This window comes from Scyliorhinus canicula, chromosome 13 (genome assembly GCF_902713615.1).
Source record: "Scyliorhinus canicula chromosome 13, sScyCan1.1, whole genome shotgun sequence".
Taxonomy (NCBI): Eukaryota; Metazoa; Chordata; class Chondrichthyes; order Carcharhiniformes; family Scyliorhinidae; genus Scyliorhinus; species Scyliorhinus canicula.
Window position 1 is genome coordinate 16869115 of NC_052158.1, and position 20229 is coordinate 16889343.

The 20229-nt window shown below is 50.1% G+C and overlaps 1 protein-coding gene and 1 pseudogene across 1 annotated transcript in view; both read left to right on the forward strand.

Moving 5' to 3' along the window:
* LOC119976149 (protein CutA homolog) overlaps positions 1-13379 on the forward strand; it is a 35645-nt gene extending 22266 nt beyond the window's left edge. Inside the window, exons 6-7 of the mRNA XM_038816354.1 lie at positions 10935-10984; positions 12763-13379. Of these exons, the coding sequence (XP_038672282.1) occupies positions 10935-10984; positions 12763-12871 (159 nt within the window). The 3' untranslated portion in view covers positions 12872-13379. The remainder of the gene's footprint in view (positions 1-10934; positions 10985-12762) is intronic.
* Positions 13380-18159: 4780 nt separating this feature from the next.
* LOC119976883 lies at positions 18160-18289 on the forward strand (annotated as a pseudogene).
* The last annotated feature ends 1940 nt before the right edge of the window (positions 18290-20229 follow it).

Here is a 20229-nt window from a genome sequence, read left to right on the forward strand (position 1 = left end):
TATTGAGTGAAATGAAAGGTGGGGTCAGGAGCGGCGAAGTTGGATGCCGACGGCCATATTCTCCCGACTTCACCTCCACTGAATATTGGTCACCTGTTGCATAACGACTGACAAATCTACTTCTACCTGTTTGGCCTCCCTGTGCTATTGCAAATCCAGCGCACCAACGTCCTCCGAATGCTGAATTTTGAAGAGGGTCCAACATTGCAATGCTCAGCATCACTACTTCAGTCAGAGTCGGAATGAAGCAAAGGCTCAGCAGGGCCGACAACATCTGTTTCCTCACTCCGTAGTGGCTAGCTGACCCCCACCGTCTTCCCCTCCATTTAAGTCGAGGTTGGCAGCACCTGCAACACCTCCACTTTTGCCCGATTGATTGCTCACCGGTTTCCCAAGCGCCCTGAAACGCGTGAGCCGGGCGTTTGGTGTTTTCGGCACAGCGCTCAGCTGGTTTGCCACTCTAAACACGAGGTGGCATTGGGCCAACGCGGGGCCTGTCTTGTCGCAATAAGAGCACCCAGATGGGGTGAAGAACCCTGCTGTGAGCGATACCCTGCAACTCCCCACTGCCTCAGCCAGCTGTCAGTCAGTTAGAAGTAACTGCGCTGAAAATGGCCTGTCCTTTGGGAAGTGCAAGGACGGTGGGGGAGTTTGTTGATGCTGTGACGCCGGAGTGTCAGTGAAAAAAAGATATTCAGAGCTTAGTGTTTAGTTAGCACTGTTGCTTCACAGCGCCAGAGACCTGGGTTTGATTCGCAGCTTGGGTCACTGTCTGTGCGGAGTCTGAATGTTCTCCCCATGTCTGCGTGGGTTTCCTCCGGGCGCTCCGGTTTCCTCCCACAAGTCCCGAAAGACGTGCTGTTGGGTGAATTGGACATTCTGAATTCTCCCTCTGTGTACCCGAACAGGCGCCGGAATGTGGCGGCTGGGGGATTGTCACAGTAACTTCATTGCAGTGTTAGTGTTGAGCCTACTTGTGACACGAATTAAGATTATTATTATTACATCCCAATATTCCTTTGAGTCAGTGGCGTAATACAGGAAAGATTGTCAGTCCATTGACGCAAGCAGCAATGTGATCATGACCAGATAGCCTGTTTTTGTTGAAGACGAGTGTTGGAGATTGCCTCCAGAACTATGGGGTTGCTGCCTAAAAAATTCTCTTCGGCCATCTCTCTGACGAGTATGATTGTCCATCGAAGAAACTGCGTTACTGGCCATGGGTTCTGTGGGTCCTTGCATGGCTGATGATCCGACAGCCGCATCTTCGACTGCACACTTGGCAGGTGCTTCCGGGGGTTGGGATTGGCCCGAGATTGCTGGTATTCCTTTCTCGGGCTCCTTTTCCGGGCTTCCTCTTGCCGCCGGGCCTGGTCGAAGAATTGTGCCCCTTTTCTAAAAAAAATAACAAAAATAATATTTTAAGATGGACTGTCCCGCTCATGAGCACACTGGCTTCAACAACATTCATTCAAGTCGGCGAGGAGGAGAAATCTTTTTCTCTCACAGAGTCTCTGGAACTCTCTTCCTCAAAAGGCAGCGGGAGCAGAGCTTTGAATGTTTTTATGGCGGAGCTATTCTTGATTGACAAGGGGGTGAAAGGTGGCCGGCAGCAACGTCAGGGTGAGGTTACAATCAGATCAGCCATGATCTACATGAGTGACGGAGGGGCTCGAGGGACTTAGTGGCCTCCTGCGCCTGATTCGTACTTTAGTTCAATATCCTGGGTCAGCATTGGCCACCAGTACCGAGTCAGATTGACCAGCGCATCGCTGTACGTGGCACCTTGCTCTCAAAGGATGGCTGCTGTGTTTGCGGCAGGTACGAGGGAACGCCACTACCTGTACGTGCCTCTCCCAAATCCCACATCCTTCTGCCTTTGAAATATGCTGCCATTCCTTCGTCATTGCTGGGTCAAAAAAAGAACCTGGAACGCTGTTGCTAACGGCAGTGTGGGAGGACCTTTACCCCCCCCCCCCCTCCCCCCACCCCCACCCCCGCCCTCTCCAGGGCAATCAAGGATGGGTAATGTGGGGGTATCCCCTTCGGTAGCAAAAATAGGAATGCAGATTATTTGAATGAATGTAAATTGAGAGAGGTGGATACTCAGCGAAACCTTAGTGTCCTTGTGCATCAGTCGCTGAAAGTAAGCGCTCAGGTACAGCAGGCAGTGAAGAAGGGAAATTATATGTTGACCTTCATAGCGAGAAAATTTGAGTACAGGAATAGAGATGTTTTACGGTAATTGTATAGGGCATTGGTGAGGAATATTGCGCGCAGTTTTGATATCCTTATCTGAGGAAGGATGTTCTTGCTATGGAGGGAGTGCAGCGAAGGTTTCCCAGGCTGAATCCTGGGAAGGCGGGGCTGTCATATGAGGAGAAGCTAAATTGGTTAGGAATATATTCATTGGAGTGTAGAAGTGTGAGAGAGGATGTCATAGAAACCTATAAAACGCAAAGAGGATTAGACAAGGTAGATTCAGGGAGGCCAGAACTAGAGGTCATAGTTTGAGGATAAGGGGTAAACCTTTTAAGACTGAGGCGAGGAGACATTTCTTCGCCCAGAGAGAGGTGAATCTGTGGAATTCACTACCACAGAAAGTAGTTGAGGCCAAACCGTTGTGTGATTTCAAGAAGGAATTCGATATAGCTTTTGGGGCCGACAGAATTAAGGGATATGGGACGGGGGGGAAGGCGGTATTAAGGTATTGAACTTGATGATCAGCCATGATAATGAATGGCAGAGCAGGCTTGAAGGGCCAAATAGCCGCCTCCTTCTATTTTCTATGTATCTATTCTGGCCCTGGGCGGCACGGTGACGCAGTGGTTAGCACTGCTGCCTCACGGCGCTGAGGACCCAGGTTCGATCCCGGGCCCCGGGTCACTGTCCGTGGATTGGCCACGCGAAATTGCCCTCAATTGGAAAAAGAAATTGGGTACTCTAAATTTTTTTTTTTTAAAGTAAATGAGACGCCCATCCCGTGTGCACATGTTTCTAAACGTGCAAACACTTTCTGCGTGACGTCCGAAGGCCGTGGCTGTATAGATGCAAGCCTTGTGCAGTCTTTCCCCACCGCAGCGATCTGTGGCGGAAGGCCAGGTGAGGTGCTGAAACCTGTCACGAGATTTGAACCTGCAAGGCACTGGCACCTGGGCCAGGCAAAATCATTAGTGTTGTTAAAAATTGGAATAATTAGTCCGATTAATCTCCACTCTGAGCCACTTCCAGCATGCTTGTCAGCGGATTCACATGAATTCACATCTGACTAGTAATTGATATAAAACTGCAAAGCCAGGACTTTTTTCTGTTTTCAGAGCTGCCGAAAGGGTGCTGTTAGAGAAATCGCACATTCAGCACAACGTGCCCTGTTAGCAATGGCTGGAAGCTTTCATCGAAAGGCCAGTGAGCTTGGGGAATTAATTACCCGGGATGCCCTCTGACGCGTGGCAGAGGATGAAGGGATTGTGGCAAATAATGGAGCGTTTAAAGTGGGATTGGGGGTGAAATTAATCTTGACGTATTGGCATGCAGCTGTTGCCTCAATCACCTATTCCTGCTACTAAATAAACTGCCCAATTTGTGACCGAGTGTAAGCTGCTTGGTTCATGCACGAGTCCCAGTGACGGTCCCCTTTCCTGGGGAGGAAAACTCTCTCCCTGTCTGGGATGCGCGGAAGGCATGCTAAAGGTCGGGGGTGATGCAACATCACCGGGTCGCTGAGCTCGGACAATTCTCGAAGGCATCCTTGTTTCCGAAATAGAAACGCAGAAGGTCTCGCAGCATCCGCTGAGAGAGAACAGAGTTAACACAGGACCATACTGGACAGTCCGGTTAGCCACTGAGCCATTACACTGTGGTTGGCAGTACAGAGCTGCCCGTACTGGCATGTCTGGAGCAATGGGTCATGGGTCAAAGGCTTCATCTCTGAAGAAAGGTCTCGCTGTGGCAAATGGGATTGATTGTGGGCAGAACGCAGCCTGCCCTTGAGGCTTCACTTTCAAACTTTGACTATTCCTACGTTCTCCTGTCCAACTCCCCGTCTTGCTCTCTAAGCTTTAACTCATCCTGGACTCTGCAGCCTAACACTCGCCAGGTCCCAGTCACCCATAACCCACTGTGCTCATTGACCCCCCATCAGTTACCACTCTGGCAATATCTCGTCCGCAACCTTCAAATCCCTTCCTGGCTCTTCACTCCCGACCCTCCCGATTGGGGCAGCACGGTAGCATTATGGATAGCACAATCGCTTCACAGCTCCAGGGTCCCAGGTTCGATTCCGGCTTGGGTCACTATCTGTGCGGAGTCTGCACAACCTCCCCGTGTGTGCGTGGGTTTCCTCCGGGTGCTCCGGTTTCCTCCCACAGTCACAAAGATGTGCAGGTTAGGTGGATTGGCCATGCTAAATCGCCCTTAGTGTCCAAAATTGCCCTTAGTGTTGGGTGGGGTTACTGGGTTATGGGGATAGGGTGGAGGTGTTGACCTTGGGTAGGGTGCTCTTTCCAAGAGCCGGTGCAGACTCGATGGGCCGAATGGCCTCCTTCTGCACTGTAAATTTTATGATAATCCTGGCAATCTCCTCCAGTCCTTCAACCCTCCCAAGGCCTCTGCACCAATTCTGGCCTCTTGTGCACCACTGACCTTAATCTCTCTGCCATTGCTGTTTGCACCTTCAGCTGCTCAGGGGCCCCCAAAACCCTGGAGATCCCTCCTTCAACCTATCCGGGGCTGGTTCAGCACAGTGGGCTAAACAACTGGCTTGTAGTGTAGAACAAGGCAGCAGCGCGGGTTCAATTCCCGTACCGGCCTCCCCGAACAGTCGGCGGAATGTGGCGACTAGGGGCTTTTAACAGTAACTTCATTGAAGCCTACTTAGAACATAGAACATAGAACGATACAGCGCAGTACAGGCCCTTCGGCCCTCGATGTTGCACCGACATGGAAAAAATCTAAAGGCCATCTAACCTACACTATGCCCTTATCATCCATATGCTTATCCAATAAATTTTTAAATGCCCTCATGTTGGCGAGTTCACTACTGTTGCAGGTAGGGCATTCCACGGCCTCACCACTCTTTGCGTAAAAAACCCACCTCTGACCTCTGTCCTATATCTATTACCCCTCAATTTAAGGCTATGTCCCCTCGTGCTAGCCACCTCCATCCGCGGGAGAAGGCTCTCGCTGTCCACCCTATCTAACCCTCTGATCATTTGTATGCCTCTATTAAGTCACCTCTTAACCTTCTTCTCTCTAACGAAAACAACCTCAAGTCCATCAGCCTTTCCTCATAAGATTTTCCCTCCATACCAGGCAACATCCTGGTAAATCTCCTCTGCACCCGTTCCAAAGCTTCCACGTCCTTCCTATAATGAGGCGACCAGAACTGTACGCAATACTCCAAATGCGGCCGTACTAGAGTTTTGTACAACTGCAACATGACCTCATGGCTCCGGAACTCAATCCCTCTACCAATAAAGGCCAACACACCATAGGCCTTCTTCACAACCCTATCAACCTGGGTGGCAACTTTCAGGGATCTATGTACATGGACACCGAGATCCCTCTGCTCATCCACACTACCAAGAATTTTACCATTAGCCAAATATTCCGCATTCCTGTTATTCTTTCCAAAGTGAATCACCTCACACTTCTCCACATTAAACTCCATTTGCCACCTCTCAGCCCAGCTCTGCAGCTTATCTATGTCCCTCTGTAACCTGCAACATCCTTCCGCACTGTCTACAACTCCACCGACTTTAGTGTCGTCTGCAAATTTACTCACCCATCCTTCTGCGCCCTCCTCTAGGTCATTTATAAAAATGACAAACAGCAACGGCCCCAGAACAGATCCTTGTGGTACGCCACTTGTAACTGAACTCCATTCTGAACATTTCCCATCAACTACCACTCTCTGTCTTCTTTCAACTAGCCAATTTCTGATCCACATCTCTAAATCACCCTCAATCCCCAGCCTCCGTATTTTCTGCAATAGACGACCGTGGGGAACCTTATCAAACGCTTTACTGAAATCCATATACACCACATCAACTGCTCTACCCTCGTCTACCTGTTCAGTCACCTTCTCAAAGAACTCGATAAGGTTTGTGAGGCATGACCTACCCTTCACAAAACCATGCTGACTGTCCCTAATCATATTATTCCTATCTAGATGATTATAAATTGTATCTTTTATAATCCTCTCCAAGACTTTACCCACCACAGACGTTAGGCTCACCGGCCTATAGTTACCGGGGTTATCTCTACTCCCCTTCTTGAACAAAGGGACCACATTTGCTATCCTCCAGTCCTCTGGCACTATTCCCGTAGCCAATGATGACAATAAGCGATTATTATTATCCGCCCCTCTTACCACAGTCTCTAAGACGCTGCTTAAAATCTATGGCCAGGCTTTCGCTCACCTCTTGTGATATCTTCTTGAGGCAAGTTTGCACGATTTGATTTGAAACGCTCTTGTGACGCACCGTTGTTTTTTTTTTACTGAATTGAAGGCGCTATATAAATGCAAGTTGTTGTTGTTGAAGCAAATTGCCTGCTCACACGAGCAGAACCCTGACAATGGGTAGGTGGCCTGCCGAACTCCAGCTCCCACGTGAAGGGACGTGCTGTCTTCATCGGGCCACGTGTGAAAAACGGAGCAATCTGGGCGGGAGGCCATTCCTAAGGGTGTGGAGCAGTACCGGAGTTCCAGTCGGGGTCTTCCTGAAGTGCCTAGGCCACTGGTGGGCTGCTGGGGGCCACACGGGGCCCATCTGGGTACTGAGTGCGGCACATGTGACATTTTGTTGGCCGTTACCCAGGCGCAGGGTCACCACATTCCGCTGATTTGCATCCTTGTACTTTTCCTCCCGGTATGACTGAAGTGACCCATGTGTAAAGTGAGGGAAAGTGAGGTGCGTGCTGATTGCTCACAACCTTGACGATGAGAGCCGTGCGCTCCCTCTGCATGTAAATATTTCTGTTGCTTTCACCATTTCAATTTGATAGTTCTATCAATATCCGAATGATTTAAACTTTTCGATAATTCGTGATGAAATATTCAACGTGAGTTAAATATATTCAATCTTACCCATGGCGTCACGGTTCGTAAACAAGTCTGATTTCAATCCTGCGACCCACTAAGGTGAAGGAGGGCCACTCGTGCGGCCCCTTCACTAGCCGAGGTTGGCCACCACTGGCCCAAGCCTTCTCTGTGTTGATGAGAGTATAGATGGCGCTGTTCACCGATGACCCCCCCCCCCCCCCCCCGGGTGTTCGGTCCCGCTCACGGCCCCGCCCAATGCAAAGTAGCCCCGAGGAGCTCCAGACAGCGATATGGATAGTCTGCCACTACTGACCTCCGACGAACATCTCCATGGCTTTGTCGTTACCAGCCCCCCATTCCAGGCCCCCCCCCCCCCCTCCCCCCTTGAGCCGGCAGGTCATGGGTTCAAACCTTGCTCCACAGCCCCTAATCCAGGCTGACACACCTTGTGCAGCACTGATGGAGTGCTGCACTGTCGGAGGTGCGTCTTTTGATTGAGACTTAAAAGGTTTTGCCTGTCCTTTCTAAAAGATAAATCCCAGGGGCAGCACGGTGGAGCAGTGGTTAGCTCACGACGCCGAGTTCCCAGTTTCGATCCCGGCTTTGGGTCACTGTCCGTGTGGAGTTTGCACATTCTCCCCGTGTTTGCGTGGGTTTCGCCCCCACAACCCAAAGATGTGCAGGCTAGGTGGATTGAACACGCTAAATTGCCCCTTAATTACTTAAGTACTCCCATTGACTGTAAAACATTTACTAACACCCTGAGGTTGTGAAAGTCGCGATGTAGATGCAAGTTGTTTCCTTTGTTAGTGCTTGCGCGTCAGATGTGGCTCCAGCCACTGGAGAGGATTTACCCAGGAAGCCAGCCCACCCGCCAATGATCTCCGCTTTGGCACGGTCCCTTCACCATGTCTCTCTCTGAGTTCGGACGCACTGAAGGTCAACTGATGAGCGACTGGCGGGTATTTCATGCCACCTCTGCAGTTTCTGATTCACAGGGGCAGAATTCGTTAGGAGCAAAACTAGAAACAAACTGCCTGACACTTGAGATGCGCAAGAAAAACAGATGGTGCCAGAAATATACAGCAAGCCACTCAGCACTTGTGTGGCGAAGATTCGGGTTCATGGTCTGTGCATATGTTCTTGCATTAATCTCAGGCCACTCAGCCTCGTCTCGCTGGCTGTTGTATCTCTTTCCAATCCTTTGAATGTTTCCTTCCCAATGGTGCCGATCTACCCAACCTTTATCGGGTTTTGCTCATTTATTTTTTTTGGTGAAGGATTGAACCCTAAACAATCACCAACCTTTTCTCTTCGTGGGTCCTGGTTGAGTTTTCCAGCATTTTCTGATCTTATCGCAATTTGTACAAATTGCATTCCTGTAGCGCCGCCCTTAACATAACAATATATACCCCCCAAGGCACTTCATGAGCAGATTTGTCACTGAGCCTGAACATTAGGACAGATGACTTCAAAGGCTTGGTCGGGGGTGCTACGATTTTACAGAGCGTCTGAAAGTGGCAGGAAGAGAGATGGGAAGGTTTTGGGAGATGATTCCAGAGCTCGGGGCCCAGGCCGCTGCAGCCATGGCTATCAGCCGCAGGGGTATGCAAAAGGAATGCAGATGTCTTGAGTGGTTTGCAGAGCAGGAGATAGTTTCAGAGATTGTGTGTGTGTGGGGGGGGAGGGGGGCGGGGGGCGGGGGGCGGGGGGGAGCCGGGTTTGAGCCCATGTTTGGGATTCGAAAAGGAGGATGAAAACTTTCTAATCGAGGTGATGTCAGACGAGGAGCCAGTGTGGGGTCAGCACAGCGGGCGATGGGTGAGTGGGGCTTGCGGGCCACTCGGGTTGCAGGCGGCTGGGTTTTGCACGGCTTAACCAACTACTGCCACTCACTGTGGCTCTTGCAAGTTTCTCCCTCTTCCTCCTGAGGTGGCAGCTGCTCATGGAGGCGAGAACCTGTCACACTTGACGAGAATTCCGTTTGAACTGTTTGCAAAATGGAGCCTGCCGAAACGTCCGTTTTGAGCAGAGGCGTGACACTGATCTGGACTACCCGTCTGGAGCAATTTGCCAAGCCCCATCAGCTCACCTGGGAAATGGCTGACTTCGGACACAGCACCTGCAGCACAGGACGAGCTTCCATGCCTCCTTCCTTCCTTCAGTTCATAGACTCCCTACAGTGCAGAAAGAGGCCATTCGGCCCATTGAGTCTGCACCTACCCTCCGAAAGAGCTCCACAAGCAATATAACGTAAGAGCAGGGAGGTTATGATGGAGCTGTATAGAATGCTGGTTAGGCCACAGCTAGAGCACTGTGTGCAGTTCTGGAAACCACACTATAGGAAGGATGTGATTGCACTTGGAGAGACTGCAGAGGAGATTCACCAGGATGCTGCCTGGGCTGGAGCGTTTCAGCCGTGGAGAGAGGCTGGTTAGGCCGCCGTTGTTTTCCTCAGAGCAGCGAAGGCTGAGGAGGACAAAATTATTAGGGACATAAATAAGGTAGATGAGAAGAAATTATTCCCCTTAGTTGAGTGGTCAGTAACCAGGGGGCACCGATTTAAGGTGGAGGCATGAGATTTAAAGGGGATTTGAGGAAACACTCTTTCACCCAGAGGATGATGGGAATCTGGAGCTCACGGCCTGAAAGGACGGTGGAGGCGGGAACCCTCACAACATTTAAGAAGCATTTAGATGAGCTCTTGAAACTTGAGCTTACACAAGGCTACGGACCAACTGCTGGCAAGTCTGATTAGAGTAGAGCGGTGCTTGATGGTCGGCACAGACAACGTGGGCCAAAAGGCCTCTCTCTTACTCTAACGACGAGATAATCTATTTTTACAATGTTGATTGAGGAGCAATGCTGGCTGGGGAGAACTCAATCCATTGCTCTTCATAATAGCGTTGTTGCTTCTTTCACATCCAACCGAGCGACCATTTATTTTCAATGTCTCCTGAAAAGACAGCACTTTCAATAGTGCAGTACCCCCACAGCACTGCACTTAAGTGTCAGCTTTTTTGGGGGGGGGGGAGGGGGGGGGGGGGGTGCTCAGGGACTGGAGTGAGTCTGAAACCTGAAGCATGTTTGTCGGCGAAGGGGCAGCACCATAGTGGCACCAGGGACCCGGGTTCAATTCCGGCCTTAGGTCACTGTCTATGCGGAGTCTGCACGTTCTCCCCGTGTGTGCGTGGGTTTCCTCCGGGTGCTCCGGTTTCCTCCCACAGTCCAAAGATGTGCAGGTTAGGTGGGGTGGGAGGGGGTAAGGGGGGGGGGGGGGGGGGTGGTGGGCCACGGTAGGGTGCTCTTTCGGAGGGTCGATGCAGACTCGATGGGCCAAACGGCCTCCTTCTACACTGTGATCTATGAATCTGATTCTAATGCCACCGATCGAATCACGGATGCTGGAAATCTGAAATCGAGGCGGAAAATGCTGGAAAGCCTCGGAGCACCTGGCAGCACCTGTGGGGAGAGAAACAGAGTTTGCGTTTCGGGTCCATGTGAGCTCTGAAGAAGAGTGATGCGGACTGCCAACACACGGCCTACACCCGTAAGCCAGTCGGCACGTGGTAACGTTTCCCAGTCAGCAATGCGATGTCGGCCAGCTAATGGGCCAGGTCACGGGGGAAGATGCCTTCTACTCTTTCCAATGGGTTAGTCTCGCTTTAGCATCCATCTGCCACCTCGCACAGTGGAGCAGTCCCTCAATGTCACACTGGAAGTGTCAACCTAGAGAGATAGGCTCTAGTTTCTGAATTGGGCCTTGATCCCCATGACCGCGAGAAGCAAGAGAGTTAAAACGCCGGGTCGGGGCCGGTAATTTACAGATTAAAATCCGGCAAAGCCTGCAAATATGTTTTTATAACAGTTCCTCTATTTGTCTTTCAAACAGATGATTAAAACACGAAGTACCACGGTTGGCGTTTTAGCGGAGTATGTGCGGTAAGTGGGGGAGGTGGCACCTCAGTTTGCCACAAACCTGTATCGGGTGGTCACCGTTGAACCCTTTAGCTGGCACGGAGATGCCCAGAATAGAGCGGAGCGGGTCGGTCCATGCAGCACGTGCCTGCAAAGGCCACCCTGGCGCTTCCTCTGGGGGTGGAGAAGCTGCTGTGGGGTATGTCCGTCCTGCCAAACTCCCATGAGTTGATTTCCCATCCCTAATTGCCCTTGGACCTGATGGCTTGCTGGGCTATTTCGGAGGGCAGCTAAGCATCAACTGCTTTGTGGTGGATCTGCGCTCCCGGGGAAAGGTTGGCAGGTTCCCTTCCCTAAAGGACAGTCGCCGTCCAGATGGGGGAGGTTTTATGGTCACCATTACTGAAACTGACTTTTAATTCCAGATTTTATTAATTGAATGTCCCCAGAGTATTGGGCTGGGCCTCTGGATTACTATCCAACTGTAATGCCACTGTGCCACCATCTCCCCCAAGCTTTTTAAGATGATTAAAGGACTTGTTAGGGGAGATAGAAGCAATTTCCTCCAGTGGAGGAGTTCAGAACAAGGTCATAGTGTTAAAATTCAGGCCAGGACACACATTAAGCACTCCTTTGCACAAAGATCATAACACCATAAGGAAGAGGAGCAGGAGTGCACCATTCGGCCCTAAACTTGCTCCGCCATTCAATATGATTGTGGCTGGCCTGATTTTGGCCTTAACCCCACTCCCCCATGACCCTTGATTCCCTTGTGGATCAAAACTCTGCCGAACCCAGCCTTGTGTACGCTCATTGACTCAGCTCCCATTGCTCTCTGGGGACGAGGGTTGCAAAGGTGAACAGCCCTGAGAGAGAAGAAATTCCTCCTCATCTCCTCCTGGATGGGAGAGGCCTCACTTTTAAACGGTGCCCCCAGTTCTGGATTTCCACCATGTTGCAGGCGAGGGGCAGGGAATATCCACCCTATCAAGCCCCCTCAACATCATAGAATTTACAGTGCAGAAGGAGGCCATTCGGCCCATCGAGTCTGCACTGGCTCTTGGAAAGAGCACCCTACCCAAGCCCATACCCAATCCCCATAACCCAGTAACCCCACCCCACACTAAGGGCAATTTGGACCCTCAGGGCAATTTAGCATGGCCAATCCACCTGACCTGCACATCTTTGGACCGTGGGAGGAAACCGGAGCACCCGGAGGAAGCCCACGCACACGCGGGGGGAACGTGCAAACTCCGCACAGACGGTGACTCAAGCCGGGATTTGAACCTGCGACCCTGGAGCTGTGAAGCATTTGCGCTAACCACCATGCTACCATGCTGCCCGTGCATCCTCTGCTTCAATTCCCATTCTTCTAAACTACAACGAGTATAGGCCCAACCTTCAAAATCTATCCTCAAAAGACAAACCCCCTTCATCATAGAAATCATCCTAGTCGGGCCTTCTCTGCTGTTTCCAATGCAACTGTTATATTCCACGCACTTCTTGCAATCAAGGTCAAAGGGTGCTGGAAATCTTGAGGATTTTGGGGCGGGGGGGTGAGGGGACTTTTTTTTATTCTTTCACGGTTTGGCCAGCATTTGTTGCCCATCAGCGGAGAAATGTGATGGAAGGTGGGGAAAGGAAATGAAGTCACAGATCAGCCACAATCTCATTGACGGATAGAAGAGGCTCCAGCGGGCCGAATGGCCTCCTCCCATTCCTGTGTTTGCTGGGCCTAGAAGCTGTTTAATGATAACGTGTTAGTGACCATTCTCTCTCCTTCGCCTCCTTTCTTCTCTTAGATCAGTTCACCCTTACGAGGTGGCGGAAGTTATCAGTCTGCCCATCGACCAGGGAAACCCACCTTACTTGAAATGGCTGAGTGAGATGGTACCGGAAAAAAAACCCTGAGCGCTTGGCCGAAGGGAAGGACGCGGGCGCAGTGGCTGCCAGAGACGGGCATGCTCTTGAGCCCGGTGGTTTTTTGTTTGTTTGTTTTGGTCCTCAACGTGCCTGCCGCTTTTGTCTTTTTCCCTTTCTTTTGAAGTCTATCGCTCTCTTTCCCCCGCTCCCTGCTTTCCCCCTGCACTCAGCAACCTGGTATAATTCCTGCTTCCTATCCGCGGTCCGTCTTGAGGTTTGAAAAGCTTGAGCGGGTCTCATCATTTCCTCAGCCGGCCAGGCCTTGACCCGCAGCAAAACACTGGGGTCTGGTCACTCATCCCATTGCCGGACACGTGGTGGTGGTGATGTTGCTGCTCCAGTCACCTGCCGAGCAATATAGGACGTTGAGGACATTGGACAATGTTGGTGGTGCGATGACTTATCATGTGCACGGGCCTCACTAACCACACTATCCTGTTTAGTGGTAGTCCCTCTGTTCATTTCTGATTAAAAATTCAATCTGATTAATCTTCTACTTTTAGTGTGCATTTATTTTTTTTAATAAACATTTTATTGAGGTATTTTCGGTATAGTAACAACAAAATAAACGATATACATGAAACCATAAACATAGTGCAAAAGCTATTTACCTTTTGTACAGGTCTCACCCTTATTGACCCCTCCTCTAATCTAAATTACTTCACCCCCCCCCCCCCCCCCCCCCCCCCCTGGGTCTGCTGACGATTATTTTCCGCGAAGAAGTCGACAAATGGTTGCCACGTCCGGGTGAACCCTAACAGTGACCCCCCTCAAGGTGAACTTGATTTTCTCCAGACAGAGAAAGCTAGCCATGTAGATAGCCAGGTCTCCGACTTCAGGGGCTTTGAGTCCCTCCAAGCTAATAGTGTCTGTCTCCGGGCTACCATGGAAGCAAAGGCCAGAACGTCAACCTCTCTCCTGGATTCCCGGGTCTTCTGACACTCCGAAAATCGCCACCTCTGAACTCAGCACCACCCTTGTTTTTAACACCGTGGACATGACGTCCGCAAACCCCCTGCCAGAATCACCTAAGATTTGGACATGTCCAAAACGTGGACATGGTTCGCTGGTCCTCCCGTACATTTTGCGCACCTGGCCTCCACCACAAAGAATCTGCTCATCCGGGCCACTGTCATGTGAGCCCGGTGAACAACCTTAAACTGTATCAAGCTGAGCCTGCCACGCATTTATTATTTTCACAACATATTCATACCGTACAAATGCACCTTTATTTGCAGTACTGCCCTATCGATCGTTTTAATGCTTCGTGTGAACACCAGCCCCTGCGGAGGTGCAGATCCACCTTAATCTCTCCACCTGGATATGTAACCTTAAGGATTATCAATCTGTGCTGGAGGGGCCGTTGACCCATTGAACCTGCCCTTGCCCTCATCCTGGTTGGCGGTTCATTGGTTTGGCACAAAGTCACCAATCTAAGATTCCCCAGATTTGGGGGCCACAGGTACCTGAAGAGGCAGTCAACTAGCCAGAAGTAATTTGAAGATGGTTGAAAAAGTTTTTTTTTTAAGACACACAAATTTTGATAAGGGGCTGGACTCTCTGCCGCCGCAGCCAGTAGCGGAGTTCCTGATGCGGTGGAAAATCCAATGTCTTTCCAGAAAACGGGATGGGAGCAGTCTCCGATGCTGCTCCCCCCCCCCCCCCCCCCCCCCCTTTGCTGGCGCATGCATCACGGTTCACCTCCCGTGCCAGCAGGAGGATGCAAATAGGTCAAATTAACCCATTAGCAGCTTACTAGGTGCTGGTTTAGCACAGTGGGCTGAATAGCTGGCTTGTAATGCAGAACAAGGCAACCGTGCGGGTTCGATTCCCGTACCAGCCTCCCCGAACAGGCGCCGGAATGTGGCGACTAGGGGCTTTTCACGGTAACTTCATTGACGCCTATGCATGTCAATGAGCGATTATTATTACTAACTGGCTGGGCACCAGATTCTCCACACCTCTGTAATTCTCCGGTCTTCTGGGCCAGGATTCAGGTGGGCGGGAATTGGAGCTGGTATTGCCCAGCGAGGACCTGGCGGGGTGGGGCAAAGGGATAATGCTTTAAATGAGTTGCCCCTAAAAGTCCATTGGATTGCACCCCACCCCCCACCAGAGACCCCCATAAGACAGACGCCCCCACTCATCAGAGAACCCCACCAAAGCCCCCCCCCCCCCTCCAGAAGAGAGATCCCCTCCACGGGAACCCTCCCCCGCAATTAGAGACCATCGATAAGCGAGACCCCAACCATAGACCCATCATTGCTGAGAAAGCAATTAGTGCTTTCTGCAGAGAAAAAGACCAGAGCACTTGACTGCCTTTTGTGTGGTCCAAGAGCTGTCAGTCAGCCAGCTATTCATAAACATTGGCTGTTAGTTTCACAGCTGAAGCGTGAAGGGCAGTGAAAATAAATAATCCAGACAGGTGGCTGTGTATAAACTGTCAATCACGGCCTAGTAAAGCCAATTCCGACTGATGCGAATGAAAGCCTGGCAGATCAAAGATCTGAGGGGGCTTAAACCCAGCTGGTGTGGTTTAGGAGTTTACAGCTGCTGCTTCCTCTGTCTGAGCCAGCAGCTGTACTGCACCAGGTGAGTTAAAGCAGTGATATTTTCCACTGTCTCTATCTGGACTGCTTTCGAGCTTCCAGGCTGGGGCCTCTGTAATGGGGAGATATTAGTAATGGGTGGGGGACTCTGGTCAGGTCTCTTATGGGGGTGGGGTCTCTTATGGGGGGGCATCTGGCCAGGGCCTCTTGGGGGGGGGGTGTCTCATGGAGGTTACTGGTGGGGGTCTCTTATTTAAAGGGGTCTCTCTTATTGGGGGCTGTCTGGTCACCATCATGGTGGGGGGGGGGGGGGGACTTTCCTAATGCCATGGAGGGGGGGGGGTCAGCTGTCGGACCTCACTATTGGGCCAACTGCTCAAAATGGCTGCCCGATAGCGGGATTCATGGGGGAGTCCCTCAAAATGGCTGCCCGACAGCGGGATTCATGGGGGAGTCCCTCAAAATGGCTGCCCGACAGCGGGATTCATGGGGGAGTCCCTCACAATCCCCACCATCCGTGAATATGCATGGCAAGGGACGGACAGCGCGAGCGCAAATCAGACGATCCCTGGCAGGAGAACATAGACTGCCAAATTGACCTTGCAGCCCATGATACATGAACTAATTAGATAGAGGTCCATGATCCATAACAGCTTGTGACGACAGCAGTCTTCTCTCTAGTCTTCCCTCGATCCGCCTCCTCCTCTGGCCCACCTTCCATTGAAGAAGGCAGCTGCCCAACAAGCATTGCCACCTCACCAGCAACTCAGTCCATGCACCAATGTATGAACCATTATTTGAGGCATGGTAGCTTACCCAGTGTCAATCACCTGTAACTATTCTAACCAATGGATACTGGACGAGTACTCCAAATGTCCGACTGGCTACTGCCTCCCCTGTTCGTCACCCTGCCGCAGGTCAGCTTTCCTGTTTACCCCCTGCTGAGGGGCTGTGCCTCGGTCTTTTCTAAACACTTTGGAGGTAAGGGGGTGCACAGGGCGGCATCTAACAACTTAGAAATGTCACTGTGGCAGCCTGAACTAAGACCATTCAGGGGTCAAAGTGTTTAAAAATTCTCTTTCCGGGGGGTTAGGGGGGGAACAATCAATGCTGCTTAGGAAGTGCGGTAAAGGTACTATATTGAGCTGTTTATCTGAGAAGATTCCTATTTCTTACCCCGTGGTGATTAATTTGATTCTGGGGCACAGCTAGTTTCCAGGACAGACCTGACTCACAGCCAACGTCCTTTGAACCCGCAGAATAAAAATCGTGGAAACCTGATTTACGGCGGACGAAATCTGTGCCCTCTTGTTCTTGATCCCTTGATTTCCGAGGGGGAACAGGCTCTCCATATCCACTATCTATTGACAGGATCAACACAGAGAATAATTTTCCAATTGTGAGACAGCGCAAAACTTTGGGGAGGGGGCCATAAATATAACATAGTCACGAACAGAACTTGAGTATTGTTCAGAAACACATGCCAAAGTTTTTTATCTTGCACTCATCAGGACGCTTCGCAAGAATACCCATGTATGGGGAAACAACAATTTATTCTGTATGAGAAGAGAGTGCTGATTGGCTGAAATCGCTGATTAGTGGAGCCTTTCCCATGGAGAATGCGCCAGTTAGGGTGACTGTCAGAAAGTTGGGGCAGCACAGTGGTTACCACTATGTGTCCCAGTGCCAGGGACCCGCGTTCTGTTCCGACCTCAGGTGACTGCCTGTGTGGAGTCTGCACGTTCTGTACATGTCTGCGTGGGTTTCCTCCCAGTGCTCCTACAGTTTCCTCCTACAGCCCAAAAGTGTGCGAGTTCGGTGCTTTGACCATGCTAAATTGCCCCTCAGGGTGGGGATGCATGAAAAAGGCGGGGGGATTGGGCCGAGGTAGTGTGGTCTTTTAAAGGGTTGGTGCATGGGCCGAATGGCCCCCTGCACTGTAGGGATTCTATGAAAACTGCCGAGCATTGTTTGAAACAAAACCGGCAGCTTGGCGTAGTTATTAATAAATTTGGTGATGAGAATGTAGAACTTGTTACCTCGTGAAAAAGTCGAAGCGAATGTCTTTTAAGGAGAAGCTAGCGAAGCACATGATGGTGAAAGCAGTAGAAGGATGTGTTGATGGGGTTAGATCAGTGGTGGGCACCGTGCGGTCCGTGGGCCCCATGTGGGTACTGAGTGCGGCCCAAAAGCCATTATGTTGACCGTTAAGCACACGCAGGGTTGCCAGATTTGGTTGGTTTTTGACCATGCAGCTTTTTTCCCCCTACCGGCATGGACTAAAGTGATTTACACGTAAAGCAAGGGCACGTGGTGGGGTGTGAGGTGATTGCACACAATATTGACTGTGAGAACTGTACGCTCCCTCTGTGTCCAATCAGAGCATACATCTTTTTGTTTACCATTTGAAGTTGGTGAAAGCATGAATGGCTATAACTCATTGCGAATTTTTTGGCCTCTGTTAAATGTTTTTAATTTTTATTCATGGGGTCATGGCTAGGGAAAATGCAGAATTTCAATCTTGGGGGCCCACCGAGGATGGAGGAGGCCCACTCCTGTGGCCCACTCACTAGCCTAGGTTGCCCATCACTGAGTTGGATGAAGAGGGATAGGAGGAGGTTTGTGTGAAGCACAAAGGCGGGCTGAATGGCCTCTTCCTGCACTGTAACCTCTCCGTAAAATGTAAAGCACTACTGTATAAGTCGTGCATTAATAAAGTACAGTCGTAGCTTTGCGCAGTGGCAGTATCGTAGCCGATGAGATGTAACCGAGGCGCGATTATTGCTTATTGAATAAAGTACAGTCGTTATGTGAGAGACCCATTAAAAATAGGATGTTTAAGAAATGTACCTTTAAGAAATGAAGCTGGCCATATTACTGAAGTGATGTCACAGGGTGGGGGAGCTGAGCTCACTTCTGCTTTTTGGGAGTTTTAGTTTCAGTTTGAAGAAAACTTGGGTGCGGCTGTGAGCTGCATTGCTGGTGATCTCTGCCATGAAGGACTATCGCTTAATCCTTTGGTGAAATTAGAATTGTAAAAAGGTCTCAGTTTTGAATATGAATCTAATGTGCTTCTGTTTGAAGGGTTTGTTAAGTCTTTTGGATGTGTAAAGGAACAGTTTGCAAGATTGGGTAGTGTATTATTTCCGGGGTCATCTTTGCAGTCAGGGGTGTTAAGAGATCCAATGTTTATTTAAAAGGTTAATTTAAGTTCATGGAATAAACACTGTTCTGTTTTAAAAACCACGTGACATAATTGTAATACTGCACTAGGGGAACAAGCCGTGTGCTTCAAAAGCAACAATCCATTAAAGGTGGGGGTTGGTTGAACTCCGTGATACATTTTGGGGTTCTGAAAACACCTCTCCCATTACACAGTTAAAGATCAAGAACTGGTTATTGCTTTGGGTGTTACCTTCACTTTGTGCTACAATCTATAGTTCCTGAGTGGCCACCTTTATCATGCCTGCAGAAAAACAAATGGGTTAAAGTTCTTCATTGAACTGATATCTGTAGATGTAGCACATGTCTTCGCCGTGATAAAACGAAGCAGGACTATCTTCACAGTCAAGTTAAACCAGTCATGTTGCAGCTTTCCAGTAACTTCAGATTCTCCAGGTAAGCATTCGAGGGGCCTGTCAGACTCCTGAATTTAGCAAATATTCTGCGATCCTGCTTCTCCAGTTACCATCCATATTCATTAATGGACTTCAACGATTGCAAACCTTTTCCTCCTGATTGCTTCCCTGATCACTCCAATGGTCCATTCTGATGTGTTATGTATTCTTGGATAACACAGGCTGCAACTTGATGCAGCTTTGACCAAAAAATACTCCAGACTTTGAAGTAAGTTCAATGTGATTTATTGAACCATTAGCACAGTTCTCTATGAGTTCGACTCTCCTGCTAATCTTGCTATAGTAACTCAGTCTAACTAACCATTCTGCTCTAAGCCACGTGGTGTGTGTGATGCTTCTGATCTGCCCCTGTCCTCTCTAGTGTCGCCTGTGGAAAGAGACAGAGCATGTGTGCCCTGTCCTTATATATGGGTTTCCCCCTTGTGGTAGTGCCACCTCTGTGTGTCTTGACTACTCATTGGTTGTGTCCTATTCTATGTGTTCATTAGCTGTTTGTCTGCATGTCATGACGTCTCCGGTGCTCCCTCTAGTGGTTACTTAGTTGTAGTGTATTTACATGAACCCCTTGTGTATATACAGAGATGCATATCACCACACATTGGGTCCCACTCCATTCCACCCCTCCCAGTACTGCGTCCCTGATGTCAATGCATGAGGAGCCAGGAGAGCCCGATGATTGCTCAGCCTCTCTGGAATGTCTGGCAGACTCTGCTTTTTGTCAGGAATTTGGATTCCACTTTGGTTTGCAGACTGAGTCATGTACAGATGAACCATAAAGTCATCGAGCATTCCAGCACAGTCAGAGGCCCGTTGGCCCATCCTGTCTGTGCCAGCCATCAAGCACCTAACTGCCCGGTAGCACAGTGGTTAGCACTGTTGCTTCACAGCTCCAGGGTCCCAGGTTCGATTCCCAGCTTGGGTCAGCGTCTGTGTGAAGTCTGCACATCCTCCCCGTGTCTGCGTGGGTTTACTCTGGGTGTTCCGGTTTCTTCCTACAAATCCCGAAAGAACAAAGAAAAGTACAGCACAGGAACAGGCCCTTCGGCCCTCCAAGCCCGTGCCGACAATGCTGCCCGATTGAACTACAATCTTCTACACTTCCTGGATCCGTATCCCTCTATTCCCATCCTATTCATGTATTTGTTAAGATGCCCCTTAA